This window comes from Nansenia antarctica (genome assembly GCF_963989245.1).
Source record: "Nansenia antarctica genome assembly, chromosome: 1".
Taxonomy (NCBI): Eukaryota; Metazoa; Chordata; class Actinopteri; order Argentiniformes; family Microstomatidae; genus Nansenia; species Nansenia antarctica.
Genome location: NC_137674.1, coordinates 89,343,638 through 89,362,214, shown reverse-complemented (window position 1 = coordinate 89,362,214; position 18,577 = coordinate 89,343,638). Strand labels below are relative to the sequence as shown.

The following is an 18,577-nucleotide window of genomic DNA, read 5'->3' as shown; positions in this document are numbered from 1 at the left end:
AAAAAATGTTTACTTAGCTCGTCAACTAGTAAATAAGTCTCTGTATTGCTTAACTTTACACATATTTCACAATATATTGTTTTGCTGTGCTGTGGTAGAGAAGGCAAGAGACCATCTAGTGTTCACACATTCAAGCCTCTCTTTTTAATTGTTGTCTGTGAGCGGATAGTTATATTATATAAACTCTCATCTAGATCTGTCTCAAACTATGCCGTGTTGGGTCTTTGAATTTGAGGGAATTGAGTCTTGAAAGTCCTTGAAAGGTGCTTGAATGTGATGTTTCAGAAGGTGTGGGAACCCTGTACTACAAACCACATCATACAGTCCCCAGGCTTATTTTCTATTGCGTCACAGTTGTGAAACTGTGAGAGTATTATAACATGCAGTTACTAGATCTCTGTATCTGTTGCAGTGTTGAATTTACGTTGCTATTTGATAGTTGTTGTTCAGTCAAATGTGGGTTGGAAGTAGGTGTTGTAATGTGCTGGTTATTTACCAGTGTTGATCAGGGTTCCCGCGCTGGTCTTAAAAAGCCTTAAAGTCTAAAATCCAGCAATCCGATCTATAAGGCCTAAAAAGGTCTCAAATTTCAGCTATTCAGTCTAAAAATGATGCTTAAAATGTGCTAGGTCTTAAAAATTAGATCCTGCAAGGAAATCAGTCCGACCACATCTATTTACGCAGAAATTAATCAAGCTGGAACCCAAAAAATGCCAATAACAACTTTTATTTGTATAGCACTTTTCCTGCAAATGTGTATTATTGTATATCCTTATATAATCAATTAATTGTGCATTCCACAATCTGGGTGCATAAAAATGAGAATGCAGCCTCACCAAATCTCTTCTTTTGTATAGCCTAATGTGGTACACAGAGAAAACCAGCATCAGAAGACCTGAAAGCTCTATTGGGCTGATATGCTAGCAGAAGACCTGAGAGCTCTATTGGGCTGATATGCTAGCAGAAGACCTGAGAGCTCTATTGGGCTAGCAAAAGACCTGAGCTCTATTGGGCTGATGCTCTAATACTCTGTTCTATAACATATTGAGGATTTCTTGATTACAAATATTTTACCTTGATAATGTTACTCACCCATTACTAACATGTATGTTGCATTGAATCTGTCTCAAACTATTTTACAGTAAAATAAATAAATAAATCCATAAACACACATACTGTAAAATAAATCCCAATGTAGTTAAGTAAATGTCTGATATTCTGAATGGGCCAGTGGGTCCAGTGGGGCGACTGTGTCTCAGGAGGTAGAGCCGCTGTCTAATGATCGCAAGCAGGGCTGGACTGGCCATCTGGCATACCGGGCATTTGCCCGGTGGGCCGCGGTAGTTTTGGGCCGAGCCGACCGGCAAAATATATATATATTTTTTATTTATTATTTATTTTATTTATTTTTTACCAGCCGGCCCGGCCGAAAGCTACCATCGAACGGCCCATAAATCGAAAGCTACCATTGAACGGCCCATAAATCAGGGACAGCGGCCCATTGGCCAATTTTCTATACAGACACTGGGCTGGCCCAATCAACAGAGAGAAGGGGGGGGGGGGTCAGGGGTCACGCACGTCCGTCTCAGTTTCGCGGTAGTTTTGGACCGAGCCGGCAGGCAAAATAAATGTAGTTAGCCTGGATAGTTACTAGATAGATACTGAGAGAGATGGAGCGCAAAAGCACACTAAAACGGAAGGGAGGCTGGGAAAAACTTAGGGAGAAAAACAAAAAGAAACTCGAGGCAGATGCTGCCAAATGTGTAAACATTAGGGACATGTTTGCTGCACCCTCAAGTTTACCACAGCAGCAACAGCAACAGGTTGAAGAGGAGGCTGGCAGGGAGGAGCGGGAGCAGGGTACAGATACAGAGGATAGAGAGGATACAGAAGAAGCGGGGCCGAGTCAGCCTGTAACCGTTGACCCGGTAAGGAAAATATAGGTAGCTGTTAGGGGTGTAACGGATCGCCCCCCACGGTTCGGCACGCATGTGTACCGTGGATCAATTGCAAAATGTAACCAAGTAATAATATTACTTAATATTAGTTAATATCCCTTGTAAATCACAATGTAGAGTTGCCATGAAAAGATAGACGCGACAGTTGCGTGCTTTGTTTTACTCTAAAGCGCAATGATAGGTTGATAATGGAAAAAAAAATCTAGAACAACAAGGCTGCGTTCGTAAATTCGCTCTGGAATCTGATCACTGAGTACACTGGTCTACTTGCACTGGTACCATTGCTTACTGTATGTAGTCGTCTTTGTAGTGGTTTGGGGGAATACTACAGTTTGTCATATGACTGTACAGCACACAGTATATAAGACGAGTATATAAGGCAAGTATTTTTGTGCTGGTGGGTGTGGTCCGACCGATTGGGGTGGGCCTGTCTGGGCCAAAAATGCCAGGGCCTAATTTTTGTCCCAGTCCAGCCCTGATCGCAAGGTTGGCAGATCGGCGGTTCGAGCCCTGGCTGGCCACATGTCGAAGTGTCGTTGGGCAAGACACTGAACCCCAAATTGCTCCCAGTGAGCGGGCCGGCGCCTTGCATGGCAGCTTGCCGCCATTGGTGTGTGAATGTGTGTGTGAATGGGTGAATGAGGTCCAGGAGGTAGGCGTGATGTGTCAGAGACCATCCGCAGAACACGTCACCAGCCAGCAACTGCAGAGGCTCCACTGCCAGGTACACACCACTAGTTAACCTCACACCACTAGTTAACCTCACACCACTAGTTAATCTCACACCACTAGTTAACCTCACACACTAGTTAACCTCACACCACTAGTTAACCTCACACCACTAGTTAACCTCACACACTAGTTAACCTCACACACTAGTTAACCTCATACCACTAGTTAACCTCACACCACTAGTTAACCTCACACCGCTTGTTAACCTCACACCACTAGTTAACCTAGTGGTGACTAGTGGTGACTACAGACCAATTTCAAAAGCTTTCTGTCCTAGCCAAGGTCCTTGAGCGACTAATTAACGATCAGATCAAGGACTTCCTAGATTCACACAATATCCTATCGCCCCTTCAGTCTGGCTTTAGGAAGCAGCACAGTGTCTGCTGCTGTCAAAGTGGTTAATGATGATATTACTGAGGCTTTGGATAAGAAGAATCACTGTGCTGCACTTTTTATCGACTTCTCTAAAGCCTTTGACACCGTCGATCATGCCATCTTATGCCAGCGCCTCTCTGATATTGGGCTGTCCCCTCATGCTGTTGGCTGGTTCACCAACTAGGCCTACCTGTCACAACGGAAACAGTCTGTGCAGTTTGGTGATCTCTCATCCAACTTGCTCACTGTTTCCAATGGGGTGCCACAGGGTTCGGTCTTGGGGCCAACTCTCTTCACCATTTATATCAATGAAATAGGATTAATCTCTAATGCTGCTGTTCATTTGTATGCGGATGACACAATCTTGTATTGCTTTGCATCCTCTATCAACCGTGCCTTCGAGGCTTTGCAGACTGCTTTTGATGCCCTTCAGTCCCAGCTGTTTCAGCTCAGACTGGTGTTGAATACAGGGAAGACCAAAGTCATGCATTTTTCCAATAACAAGTGGGTGCCAAGTGCTCTTCCTGACATTGTATCATGTTAGGGTTCACCTATTGAGCTTGTGCCAAACTACAAATACCTTGGCATTCAACTGGACGACAGCCTCTCTTTTCAACTGCACATAGACAACCTTCTAAAGAAACTGAAATTGAAGCTAAGCTTTTTCTTTAGAAACAAGTATTGTTTCTCAGCTGCTGCAAGAAAACGTCTGGTTGCTGCCACCTTTCTGCCTCTCTTGGACTACGGTGATGTCTTGTACATGAATGCCTCTGCTACCTCTCTTCAACATCTGGATGCAGTTTACCATGGAGCGTTAAGGTTTATAACAGGCTGTAAACCCCTTATGCATCACTGTGTGCTATACTCTCTGGTTAACTGGCCATCTCTCTCTATCCGCCGAACCCTTCACTGGTATATTTTCATTTACAAATCCATCTTTGGTCTGCTTCCCTCCTACCTTTCTAACCACCTGTCACGCAAGCAATCCGTCTACTACGGCCTTCGCACACAGGACATCATCACATACTCCATCCCCTTGGACCTCCGGACCATGAAAGGCAAAAGGGCGTTCTCATTTGCAGCCCCTTCCTCTTGGAATTCTTTACAGCAGAGTCTGAAACTGTCTCATCTTACAGTTTCAGCAACATACAGTGCAAGTCCATGATTTGTTCTTGCAATTGAGTTGACCCTCCCTTTTGCCCATTGCTGACCCCTCCCTGTCCCTAGCTCTTTAGCTGTCTGTTTTAGGTTTTGTAGTTTTAGTTTAGTTTTAGATTATCTTAGACTGTTTTAGACTAGTTTTAGTTTTAGACTATGTCGTTTTAGTTTAGTTTTAGACTATGTAGGCCAGGTTTTGTATTGTATTTGTTTGTGGTGGATGTTGTATGCCTTCGAACAGGTCACACTTGAAAATGAGCCCTTGGGGCTCAATGTGTTTTTACCTGTATAAATAAAGGTTACATTTCTATTTTTTTTAATCACACCGCTAGTTAACCTCACACCACTAGTTAACCTCATACCACTAATTAACCTCACACCACTAGTTAACCTCATACCACTAATTAACCTCACACCGCTAGTTAACCTCACACCACTAGTTAACCTCACACCACTAGTTAACCTCACACCACTAGTTAACCTCACACCACTAGTTAACCTCATACCACTAATTAACCTCACACCGCCAGTTAACCTCACACCGCTAGTTAACCTCACACCACTAGTTAACCTCACACCTCTAGTTAACCTCACACCACTAGTTAACCTCACACCGCTAGTTAACCTCATACCACTAGTTAACCTCACACCACTAGTTAACCTCACACCGCTAGTTAACCTCATACCACTAGTTAACCTCACACCGCTAGTTAACCTCACACCACTAGTTAACCTCACACCACTAGTTAACCTCATACCACTAGTTAACCTCATACCACTAGTTAACCTCACACCGCTAGTTAACCTCATACCACTAGTTAACCTCACACCACTAGTTAACCTCACACCACTAGTTAACCTCACACCACTAGTTAACCTCATACCACTAGTTAACCTCACACCGCTAGTTAACCTCATACCACTAGTTAACCTCACACCACTAGTTAACCTCACACCACTAGTTAACCTCACACCGCTAGTTAACCTCACACCGCTAGTTAACCTCATACCACTAGTTAACCTCACACCACTAGTTAACCTCACACCACTAGTTAACCTCACACCACTAGTTAACCTCAGAAAGGAAGGTTAAACAAATTCATTGGATGGCGTTTTATCATCCAGTAAGACAATGACCCCAAACATGCTGCCATAGCAACTAGGGACCCCAAACATGCTGCCATAGCAACTAGGGACCCTAAACATGCTGCCATAGCAACTAAGGACTTTTTCAGGGCCAAAAAGCGGAAGCTTCTCGACCAGTTGAACATGCATTACATTTCCTGATAGTAGGATTTTAGGCATACATGCCCATGTGATCAAATCTATACTGGTGAAACCACCCGTCCCCTCAAACAAGGAATCAGTGAACACAGAAGTTCCATGAGACCCAAAGATGTGAACGACCCTGTAGCCTGTCATGTTAATAACCCCTCCCACCCCATATCCTGCCTTAATAATTGCTCCCACCCCTCATCCTGCCTTAATAACCCCTCCCACCCCATCTCCTGCCTTAGTAACCCCTCCCCCTCCAGGCATTCATCAGAGCAACGCATCCGGGTACTTTCCCCTCCCGTAATGTCCACGCCCCTTTTTGGGTGATAGAAGCGGAGAAGCGGAGAAGTTTGACTGGTGGTCAATGGGAATTTCTGGTCTTCGCTACTTTAATCCGATAAAATAAGAAAACCGTAGTGCTTTTTAGATATTAGGAGCCCAAATCCGATGGCCAGTTAGGCAAACTATTATATAGTGTCATTGCCGATCAATGATCGACGTCGTTATATAGAGACAATTAATGAAATAGGGGTTGATTCACCAGATCAGTCATACGTCATCTCCCTGTCATCTGGGATTTGTAGTTCTTCATTTTTCACTTTTTTTCCAAATGTATTTTTTCTCTTCAGTTTGATAATAATACATCATACTATAATATAATACTATACTTTATCATATTAACGATTTTTTTTTAGAACACACACAGGCAGGGGTGAGGGGGAGAGAGGGAGAGACACACAGGCAGGGTGGAGGGGGAGAGAGGGAGAGAGACACACAGGCAGGGTGGAGGGGGAGAGAGGGAGAGACACACAGGCAGGGTGGAGGGGGAGAGAGAGAGACACACACAGGCAGGGTGGAGGGGGAGAGAGAGAGACACACACAGGCAGGGTGGAGGGGGAGAGAGGGAGACACACAAGCAGGGTGGAGGGGGAGAGAGGGAGAGACACACAGGTGGGGTGGAGGGGGAGAGAGAGAGACACACAGGCGGGGTGGAGGGGGAGAGAGAGAGACACACAGGCAGGGTGGAGGGGGAGAGAGGGAGAGACACAGGCAGGTTGGAGGGGGAGAGAGGGAGAGACACAGGCAGGTTGGAGGGGGAGAGAGGGAGAGACACACAGGCAGGGTGGAGGGGGAGAGAGCTAGAGACACACAGGCAGGGTGGAGGGGGAGAGAGGGAGAGACACACAGGCAGGGTGGAGGGGGAGAGAGGGAGAGAGACACACAGGCAGGGTGGAGGGGGAGAGAGGGAGAGAGACACAGGCAGGGTGGAGGGGGAGAGAGGGAGAGACACACAGGCAGGGTGGAGGGGGAGAGAGGGAGAGACACACAGGCAGGGTGGAGGGGGAGAGAGGGAGAGACACACAGGCAGGGTGGAGGGGGAGAGAGGGAGAGACACACAGGCAGGGTGGAGGGGGAGAGAGGGAGAGACACACAGGCAGGGTGGAGGGGGAGAGAGGGAGAGACACACAGGCAGGGTGGAGGGGGAGAGAGGGAGAGACACACAGGCAGGGTGGAGGGGGAGAGGGAGAGACACACAGGCAGGGTGGAGGGGGAGAGAGGGAGAGAGACACACAGGCAGGGTGGAGGGGGAGAGAGGGAGAGACACAGGCAGGGTGGAGGGGGAGAGAGGGAGAGACACACAGGCAGGGTGGAGGGGGAGAGAGACACAGGCAGGGTGGAGGGGGAGAGAGGGAGAGACACACAGGCAGGGTGGAGGGGGAGAGAGGGAGAGCGTCTCAGAGCTGGAGTCTTTCTAGCCCAGCAGCTGATCCTCAGCAGGTGGAATGTGTCTGCAATCAGCGCCCAGCAATTATCACCTCCACCTGGCCCCGCTCCAGGCCACACCTCCTCAGGATCTCCTCACAGGAAACAGAGAGCATCATGGGGCAGGGATATAACAAGTATGATAATAATATATCATAGTATTATAGTATAGTATGATATATTATTATCATATATTATAATATAATATATATCTAATAATAATATATATATATAATATATTAGTATAGTATAGTCTTATCTTATCTCCTATGAGGCTCTGAGCTCAGGTCATTAGTTTAGTAGTTAACTAGCGTAGCAGCCCTAAGTTATTCTATGATTAGAAAGTGCAACTTCTCTACTTTCAGAAACTGTTGGATTTTTTTCGATTGCACATATAGTCCAAGAATTACGATAGTTTTGAACCCTGATGTTAGATGTAGACCCCCCCCAACAAATATATATTTTTGCAGATCTACAACTTGTGTCTTTGCCTTGAGGAACAGAGAACATTGATGTGCTGCTGTGTGCTGTGTAAAATTCATGACATATTAATATGTTTTAATTACCAATATCATTTGTTACCTTTTATGACAGGCACAGGTTGGGACATCTTAATAACAATGCCTAGCAGGAGGTCCTTGATGGACACCTGTAGTTGCCATGGTAACAGAGTGACAGTTGGTTTACTGACCCTGATAGAGGAGGGTCAAGGTTTTACAATAAAGAGTTGAAGACGTTGCTCCGTGGTCCTGCAATTTGTATAAAGCACACATAATTCATGGTGTAGGACCCAGACATGACTGAGGAATTAGAAACATTTCTCTCACACCAAAAACTTGTTTTCCACACCTGCATAGGACATAGGACACAGGTAAAACACCAAAAGAGGTTGAGTAAAGTCATGAATTAAAACAAAGCAGTCAGAGTTGTTTATTATAAGTAGGAAACCAATGTATTTGACATGATATCAATACTTTGTACTATTTACAGACAGTAATACAAATGCAGCCTAAGCAGCCCGATGGGTTGTTTTACAAATGATCATATCTGATTTACATTTCAACTATTTCACTACACTAGACTATTGATTGCATCCAGCAAGTTTGGAATTTATTTTAGAACATTATAAACTCCTCAAAAGAAGTTCGGAAACGTTATTTCGGTCGATTATTCCCTTTAATAATACTGAATACTCTCAACCAGAGTGAATACCAACAGAAGAATATTGCAGGGGGTTTTGGCAAAAAAAATGTAGCTGCTAGCCACACGTTTAGCTGTGTTGCTCCTTCCACGAATGCATGATCCTTACAAGTTGTACCTCGTTGTAAAGGTGACTAATCAGGCTTTCCAACGATATAAAATACAACACCATTTGGTATTATTAAATGGGAGGTATAATCGACCGAAATAACGTTTCCGAACTTTCCTTGAGGAGTTATTTGGGTGGTAACATTGACACCAATGATAAAACATAAATAAAACATCGTTTTGCATTTTCAGTGAACAACATTTTACATTTAACAAAAATACCCCAAAAATATTATGTGCAAATTCTCCACAGAAAATAATGTGCACGAGACGTGTTAGTAGTACATGTGGCACAGTGTGTTCTGACTCGCTACGGTCAGTTACAGAGCCGTGAAGAACCATGTTTGACACAATGACTTGAAAGTTTAAAAAACAACACAAAAAAACAAAGATAATAAAAACAAACATATGACAATTCAAGTAAAACAGGATTCTCTTAAGTTAAAACTAAATTAATGTCTCGTCCCCTCTGTGAAGAGAGGGTCAATACTATATAATATAACTAGAGAAAACAACATGAAGGCTAAAAAGCTAGCCTTCGCTTTGCAAAACAAGATACAAATTATATACAGAAACAAAGAAAAAACGCTCCGAAAAAGTATCAGTGTAGAATCATGTGAAAACGTACAGGTACAGAAAGACTTTGCAAGACTTTTACTAGCCTGTCCTTTACCTTTCTTTATAACTATCTCTTGAAGGACATCATTATTAACTCAAATCATATACAGTATATCTCAAAAGTGAGTACACCCTTTAGATTTTTGCAAATATTCTGTCATATCCTTTCAGGGGATAACACTATCTTAATGAAACTTTGATATAACTTAAAGTAGTCAGTGTGCTGCTTGAATAACAGTATAGATTTATTGTCCATTGAACATTACTCAGTACACAGCTGTTAATGTCTAAACAGCTGGCAACAAAAGTGAGTACACCCCATAGTGAACATGTCTAAATTGTGCCCAAAGTGTCAATATTTTGTGTGACCACCATTGTTATCTAGCACTGCTTTAACCCTCCTGGGCATGGAATTCACCAGAGCTGCACAGGTTGCTTCTGGAATCTTCTTCCACTCCTCCATGACGACATCACAGAGCCCACGGATGTTGGACACCTTGCACTCCTCCACCTGCCTCTTGAGGATGCCCCACATGTGCTCAATTGGGTTTAGGTCTGGAGACATACTTGGCCAGTCCATCACCTTGACCTTCAGCTTCTTCAGCAAGGCCGTTGTCATCTTGGAGGTGTGTTTAGGGTCATTATCATGTTGGAAAACTGCCCTACGGCCCAGTTTCCGAAGAGAGGGGATCATGCTCTGCTGCAGGATGTCACAGTATATATTGGAATTCATGTGTCCCTCAATGAAATGCAGCTCCCCAGTGCCGGCACCATTGCTTGACTGTAGGCAAAATACATTTGTCTTGGTACTCCTCACCAGGGTGCCGCCACACACGCCGGACACCATCTGACCCAAACAGGTTTATTTTGGTCTCATCAGACCACAGGACATGGTTCCAGTAACTCATGTTCTTGGATTCATTGTCTTCAGCAAACTGTTTGCGGGCTTTCTTATGCATCGGTTTCAGAAGAGGCTTCTGTCTGGGGCGACGGCCATACAAACCGATTTGATGCAGTGTGCGGCGTATGGTCTGGGCACTGACAGGCTGACATCCCACTTCTGCAACCTCTGCAGCAATGCTGGAAGCACTCGCACATCTATTTTTGGAAACTAACCTCTGGATATGGCGCTGAGCACGTGGACTCAACTTCTTTGGTCGACCCTGGCGAGGCCTGTTCCGAGTGGAACCTGTCCTGGAAAACCGCTGTAGGATCTTAGCCACTGTGCTGCAACTCATTTTCAGGATGTTGGCAATCTTCTTATAGCCAAGGCCATCTTTGTGAAGCGCAATAATCATTTTTTTCAGCCGCTCAGAGAGTTCCTTGCCATGAGGTGCCATGTTGTCCAGCATTCAGAGAGAATTGTGCCCAAAACACCAAATTTAACAGCCCTGCTTATCATTTACACCTGAATCCTTGTAACACTTACGAGTCACATGACACCAGGGCGGGAAAACAACATCATTGGGCACAATTAGGACATGTTCACTATGGGGTGTACTCACTTTTGTTGCCAGCTGTTTAGACATTAACAGCTGTGTACTGAGTAATTTTCAAAGGACAATACATCTATACTGTTATTCAAGCAGCACACTGACTACTTTAAGTTATATCAAAGTTTCAGTAGGATAATGTTATCCCCTGAAAGGATATAACAGAATATTTGCAAAAATCTAAAGGGTGTACTCACTTTTGAGATATACTGTACAGCCCTTTGCTATAATACAGTGTCTCTGAGTCACTCAGACAAGGGTCTGTGTGTTTAACAACACAGGCAGCATCTCCGGACGGACACTGCCCAAAATGTGCAAACCATGGCGACCACAATAACCATGGCAACCACAATAACCATGGCAACCACAATAACCATGGCGACCACAACGACTGATTAGATTTCATGATTGTACCATCAGTCCTTCTGTCAAAGCGGGGGGTCGACACACATCAGACATGATTGAGATACACTCCTCTCTCCTGTTCCTGTGTCGCTCCAACAGCGGACCTAAGGAAGGGATTCATTCACCCGTCTTTTAACTTTGAACAAAAAAAATAATTCGACAACATTGGCGAGGATCTATATCTGAAACAGATGTGCGACACGTGTGTTTATGCACGTGCGTTTATCGGTGAGGATTGGATAAGAGTCCGTTGAGCTCTTCTAGTGAAGAGCTGTGTAAAGCTTTTCAGAGCGAGAGACGCTAGCTGTCCGTTAGCGTCGTCTAGCTCTGCGTTTGTGCGTCACAGTCTTCTAGGGGGCCGTCCAAGTCCTCCCTACGGACCCATATCACCTCCCCCCGCCCCTCGGCCCCCCCCCGCCCCTCCACCCTCACCTCAGCCAGGGTACCCTTCTCCCCCTGGTCGGACAGAACCACCTTCAGCTTCGTGGCCCTTGTGGCGGGTCGGGACTTGTTGGACTTGTATTTAGCGTCTTCTGTTGGTGTTGTTGTTGTTTGGTTTTGGTGGTCTGGCCTCTCCTCCGCCGCCCCCCCCAGGGACAGGGCCTCCAGGTCTGGCTCCGTGGAGTCGTCGTCGTCATCGCTCAGGATGTCCGTCTCCTTCACGTCCTCCTCCGGCTCCTCCTGCTCCTCCTGCTCCTCCTCGTAGCGCTCCAGGTCAAACTGCTCCTCCACCCAGCGGTCCGTGTCCCCGGCGAGCTCCGTCTGCTGCTTCTGCTGTGACAGCGGCGGCTGGTCAGGAGCGTCCTGGGGCGAGGAGGAGGAGGAGGGGGAGGGGTCCTGGTCCTGGTCCTGGTCTGGCTCACCGTCAAACACGATGTCCGTGTCGATGGTGAAGCGGTTACGTACCAGCTTCCTCCTCCCCAGGGTTCTCGTCGGCACGGAGACTGAAGAGAGAGAAGAGGGAAAAGAGAGAGAAGAGAGAGAGGACGAAATGGTAAATGGACTATATATATATATAGCGCCTGTTTTGCTGCTCCAAAGCTGCTCCAAAACGGCCTCTCATTCACCCATTCACACACACATTCACACACCAATGGCGGCAAGCTACCATGCAAGGCGCCGGCCCGCTCACTGAGAGCAATTTTGGGGTTCAGTGTCTTGCCCAAGGACACTTCGACATGTGGCCAGCCGAACCGCTGAACTGCCAACCTTGTGATCATTAGACGCCGGCTCTACCTCCTGTGCCACAGCCGCCCCGAAGATTAAGGTTTCAATTAGCTCCGTTGATTAAGGTAATTACCTTGTCTAGAGTAGCATCGATAGATTAGATATGTGACACGTTCTAATGCTTTGGTCCTCATGTCGGGATCTGATGTAATGATCAGACTTTTCTTAAGAAACATGTGAATACGTTGTTGAAAACCGTGTTTCGAAAGAAAAGTCTGAACGTTTTGATTGGTTGCCGACATGCGGACCAAAGCATGAGAACGTGTCTCATATGCATTCACAAGTCTCTATCTCACAAGTCTTTATCTCACAAGTCTCTACCTCACAAGTCTACCTCACAAGTCTCTACCTCACAAGTCTCTACCTCACAAGTCTCTATCTCACAAGTCTCTATCTCACAAGTCTCTACCTCACAAGTCTCTACCTCACAAGTCTCTACCTTACAAGTCTACCTCACAAGTCTCTACCTCACAAGTCTCTATCTCACAAGTCTCTACCTCACAAGTCTCTACCTCACAAGTCTCTACCTCACAAGTCTCTACCTTACAAGTCTACCTCACAAGTCTCTACCTCACAAGTCTCTATCTCACAAGTCTCTATCTCACAAGTCTCTACCTCACAAGTCTACCTCACAAGTCTCTACCTCACAAGTCTCTATCTCACAAGTCTCTATCTCACAAGTCTCTACCTCACAAGTCTCTACCTCACAAGTCTCTACCTCACAAGTCTCTACCTCACAGGTCTCTACCTCACAAGTCTCTATCTCACAAGTCTCTACCTCACAAGTCTACCTCACAGGTCTCTACCTCACAAGTCTCTATCTCACAAGTCTACCTCACAAGTCTCTACCTCACAAGTCTCTACCTGACAGGTCAGTACCAGGGTCAGTACCAGGGTCAGTACCAGGTCAGTACCAGGTCAGTACCAGGTCAGTACCAGGTCAGTACCAGGGTCAGTACCAGGGTCAGTACCAGGTCAGTACCAGGTCAGTACCAGGGTCAGTACCAGGTCAGTACCAGGTCAGTACCAGGTCAGTACCAGGGTCAGTACCAGGGTCAGTACCAGGTCAGTACCAGGGTCAGTACCAGGTCAGTACCAGGGTCAGTACCAGGGTCAGTACCAGGGTCAGTACCAGGTCAGTACCAGGGTCAGTACCAGGGTCAGTACCAGGTCAGTACCAGGGTCAGTACCAGGTCAGTACCAGGTCAGTACCAGGGTCAGTACCAGGTCAGTACCAGGTCAGTACCAGGGTCAGTACCAGGTCAGTACCAGGTCAGTACCAGGTCAGTACCAGGGTCAGTACCAGGTCAGTACCAGGGTCAGTACCAGGTCAGTACCAGGTCAGTAGTACCAGGGTCAGTACCAGGTCAGTACCAGGTCAGTACCAGGTCAGTACCAGGGTCAGTACCAGGGTCAGTACCAGGGTCAGTACCAGGTCAGTACCAGGTCAGTACCAGGGTCAGTACCAGGTCAGTACCAGGTCAGTAGTACCAGGGTCAGTACCAGGTCAGTACCAGGTCATACCTGCTCTGTTCATGGCGGGCCGGGCTCCCTTCAGGGCGCAGAGGCGCTTCCCTCCGAAGGGGACGTACTGCTGGCTGGGCGGGACGCTCTCCGTCTTCAGCAGCTGGCGGCGCTGCCGGTCCCTCAGGATGGAGTGGACCGTCTTCAGGAAGTCCTTCTTACTGTCAGGGGAACTGGAGAAGTAGAGAGAGAGAGAGACAGACAGACAGAGAGAGAGAGAGGCAGAGAGAGAGAGAGAGACAGAGAGACAGAGAGAGAGAGAGAGACAGACAGACAGACAGACAGACATGCTGTTAGTTTGATTGAATGATTGATTGACATATTTTTATTTGGGTACAAAGTACAGACAGTACATCCCAGAGGATAGCAGGTAAAAGTGTCCTGAAACACTTGTTTCCAACGTGGTCCTCATTGGTAGACAAAGGACAACAAAGACAACAAACATACAAAGAGCGTACAACACACAAGAACATACAACACACAATCAGAATACAGTTTGTCATTCTTTACACAAAAGTGCTGCGTATCAGTGTGTGTGTGTGTGTGTGGGTAGGAGCGTGTATGACTATGCGTGTGCGGCTAGGTGTACGCATTGTATAGTATTAGTTTGTCGCTGTGGTTCGTTGGCTGTCTGATTGTGATAGTAGTGGGGGTAGGACCTTGCTGGAGGAAGTCCTGGACCACTCACCTGCAGCAGAGGTGGAACGTTCTCTCCGGCCTCCCCTCGGACTCTGACTTCACGTGCGCTATCTCACACACCGCCGTGCCCTCCCCGTCTGGAGAGGAGAGGAGAGGAGAGGAGAGGAGGAGAGGAGAGGAGAGTGGAGACAAGGACTAGAGCGTTACAACGTGTCACATATGATTATCTGTGGCTCCCAAACTCTGGAATGCTCTTCCCTTGGATCTTAGATCAGCGGTTCTCGGTCGAAGCATTTAAAAAACAGCTAAAGACTGTCCTGTATAGACAGGCTTTTGGCTAACCCCAAAAGAAGCCTGTCTGTCTTTCTGTGTCCTGTTGATGTTGTTGTACACTTGTTATTTGTTACTTGTTCTTATTTTCACTTGTTTACCTATTTTAACCTGCTATGACTTTCGCTCTTTTATTATGTTCTCTACACTGCGTTCCAAATTATTATGCAAATTATATTTTTCTCAGATTTTCCTAAATAGTCGATGCAAATGACAATCAGTATAATTTTCAAGTCATCAACCGTTAGAGTATAATTCAAATTTTATTGAACAAACCTCCCAATGATAACAGTATTTTTAAAAAAAAGAAAAAACTCAAAATGCACTGTTCCAAATTATTATGCACAACAGAGTTTCAAAACATTTTATAGGTTGTAAAGAACTAAACATGGTAATTTGATGAATTTAGGGTTAGGAGGTCATATTAGGAGGTCATATTTACTGAAATCAAAAGCTATTTCAAACAAAAACATCTTAACAGGTCAAGTTACATGTTAACATAGGACCCCTTCTTTGATATCACCTTCACAATTCTTGCATCTATTGAACTTGTGAGTTTTTGGACAGTTTCTGCTTGAATTTCTTTGCAGGATGCCAGAATAGCCTCCCAGAGCTGCTGTTTTGATGTGAACTGCCTCCCACCCTCATATATATTTTGCTTGAGGATGCTCCAAAGGTTCTCAGGGTTGAGGTCAGGGGAAGATGGGGGCCACACCATGAGTTTCTCTCCTTTTATGCCTATAGCAGCCAATGACACAGAGGTATTCTTTGCAGCATGACATGGTGCATTGTCATGCATGAAGATGATTTTGCTACGGAAGGCACGGTTCTTCTTTTTGTACCACGGAAGAAAGTGGTCAGTCAGAAACTCTACATACTTTGCCGAGGTCATTTTCACACCTTCAGGGACCTTAAAAGGGCCTACCAGCTCCACCCCATGATTCCAGCCCAAAACATGACTCCGCCACCTCCTTGCTGACGTCGCAGCCTTGTTGGGACATGGTGGCCATCCACCAACCATCCACTACTCCATCCATCTGGACCATCCAGGGTTACACGGCACTCATCAGTAAACAAGACTGTTTGGAAATTAGTCTTCATGTATTTCTGAGCCCACTGTCATGCTGCAAAGAATACCTCTGTGTCATTGGCTGCTATAGGCATAAAAGGAGAGAAACTCATGGTGTGGCCCCCATCTTCCCCTGACCTCAACCCTATTGAGAACCTTTGGAGCATCCTCAAGCAAAATATATATGAGGGTGGGAGGCAGTTCACATCAAAACAGCAGCTCTGGGATTTGAATTATACTCTAACGGTTGATGACTTGAAAATTATACTGATTGTCATTTGCATCGACTATTTAGGAAAATCTGAGAAAAATATAATTTGCATAATAATTTGGAACGCAGTGTATATGTAAAGCACTTTGTGACCCCTGGTCTGGGATAGGTGCTTACTATTTGTCGTCACTAAAGTCACAATAATTTCTATGCTCACAGAAAAGGACGGTACATCGCTAGCATCAACGAATCAACGGTCCTACTAATGTCTGAATCGTCCAATCACATACCTGCGTTGGCCAGGGCTCTGACCTGGAGGGCGTCTGTAGAGATCATGTGACGGAAGCGGAACGGGTCCTTCTCCTCAGAGGCAGTGGCCACGCGATGGGACACTCCCTGAGAGACACGCAGAGAGATGGAGTGATTTATTGATTTTATTAGACAATTTTAAAACACAACAATAACAATGCATCTGAAGCAACTATCAAGCACAACAAAGCTGAACTGTTTATTATTTCATATTATTTATGAAAAATGTCATAGAGATGACTTGGGCAGATGGTGATTTTGGAATGTAACAACAAGTATTCTGATAGGCTGATGTCATAGTAGGCAATAGTGCACAGTGAATCAGCAGTGTTAGGAGAGTAGAGTTAAGGGCTCTGCACACAGCGTGCGATTTCTGTTGCGCGTCAACGTTCCATTTTGAAGTTTGAATGGAAGTCTATGAGAACATCGCATTTACCCACACACGGCCCCGATTGTAATCGCACGGCGAACATTCGATTCCATTCATTTTGAATGGGACAAAGCAGTGCGACAAAACTCGCACGCCGTGTGCTTTGTCCCATTCAAAATGAATGGAATCGAATGTTCGCCGTGCGATTAAAATCGGGGCCGTGTGTGGGTAAATGCGATGTTCTCATAGACTTCCATTCAAACTTCAAAATGGAACGTTGATGCGCAACAGAAATCGCACGCTGTGTGCAGAGCCCTTTAGGCTGATATCTACATTTGGCCAAAATATGACTTAGGCAATTATGCTATGAGGCTAACGATGTGCTATATGAGAGAAGACTGTAATGTCACTATTCACTGAATCCTTTTTCGTGTTCCAGGTTTAAAGTGGGTTGTGTAGAGGAGAGGTGAACTCACCAGTTTCTTCTTGTGTTTGGAGCTGTCCTTACACACGAACACCACAGCCGTCTTGAAGACTGAAAGGGACAACAGGATCACATTAAACCAGCCCTGCTGGAATCCTAAACAGCCTCTCTGAAACTAGCCTGGGAGAAACTCTACATAGACTCAATATCTACATAGACTCAATATCTACATAGACTCAATATCTACAATCTAGATGACATCACCTCTAGATGACATGTAAACAAACACACAGACAGGATTAAGCCACCAAAGTATGCTGTAAACGGACTGACTTATACAGACTTATATAGCTCCTTATTCCAAAGCGCTTTACAACGACCTCTCATTCACACACACATTCACACACCAATGGCGGCCAAGCTACCATGCAAGGCGCCGGCCCGCTCATTGGGAGCAATTTGGGGTTCAGTATCTTGCCCAAAGACACTTTGACATGTGGCCAGCCGGGGATCGAACCGCCGAACTGCCAACCTTGCGATCATTAGACGGCAGCTCTACCTCCTGAGCCACAGCCGCCCCTGTATCATTAGTGATCTGTAAAAGTTCAGGGTTAGGGGTCGTCTCCGTACCGAAGGCGGCCAGCTGAGGGTCCTTCTTCCACTTCCCCAGGGAGGCGGGGGGGTTGATCCAGCCCACGCTGGTGTGGAGCAGCAGGTCACCCATGGACAGGTCAGCCACCTGTCAATCACACAACACACACATGATCAGCCACCTGTCAATCACACAACACACACAGGTCAGCCACCTGTCAATCACACAACACACAGGTCAGCCACCTGACAATCACACAACACACACAGGTCAGCCACCTGTCAATCACACAGCAACACCTGTCAATCACACAACATCACATCAGCCACCTGTCAATCACACAACACACACATGATCAGCCACCTGTCAATCACACGACATCACATCAGCCACCTGTCAATCACACAACACACCTGTCAATCACACAACACACACCGGTCAATCACACAACCACACACCTGTCAATCACACAACACACACCTGTCAATCACACAACACACACCTGTCAATCACACAACCACACACCTGTCAATCACACAACACACACCTGTCAATCACACAACCACACACCTGTCAATCACACAACACACACCTGTCAATCACACAACACACACCTGTCAATCACACAACCACACACCTGTCAATCACACAACACACACCTGTCAATCACACAACCACACACCTGTCAATCACACAACCACACACCTGTCAATCACACAACACACCTGTCAATCACACAACCACACACCTGTCAATCACACAACACACACCTGTCAACCACACACCTGTCAATCAC

General features: G+C 45.9%; 1 protein-coding gene across 1 annotated transcript in view; it reads right to left on the bottom strand.

Moving 5' to 3' along the window:
- Positions 1-11,407: 11,407 nt before the first annotated feature.
- tiam1b (TIAM Rac1 associated GEF 1b) overlaps positions 11,408-18,577 on the bottom strand; it is a gene marked incomplete at both ends in the record, with an annotated part of 55,673 nt that continues 48,503 nt past the window's right edge. The window contains 6 exons of the mRNA XM_080527011.1: positions 11,408-12,030; positions 13,838-14,010; positions 14,526-14,613; positions 16,377-16,482; positions 17,242-17,300; positions 17,820-17,928. Of these exons, the coding sequence (XP_080383137.1) occupies positions 11,408-12,030; positions 13,838-14,010; positions 14,526-14,613; positions 16,377-16,482; positions 17,242-17,300; positions 17,820-17,928 (1,158 nt within the window). The remainder of the gene's footprint in view (positions 12,031-13,837; positions 14,011-14,525; positions 14,614-16,376; positions 16,483-17,241; positions 17,301-17,819; positions 17,929-18,577) is intronic.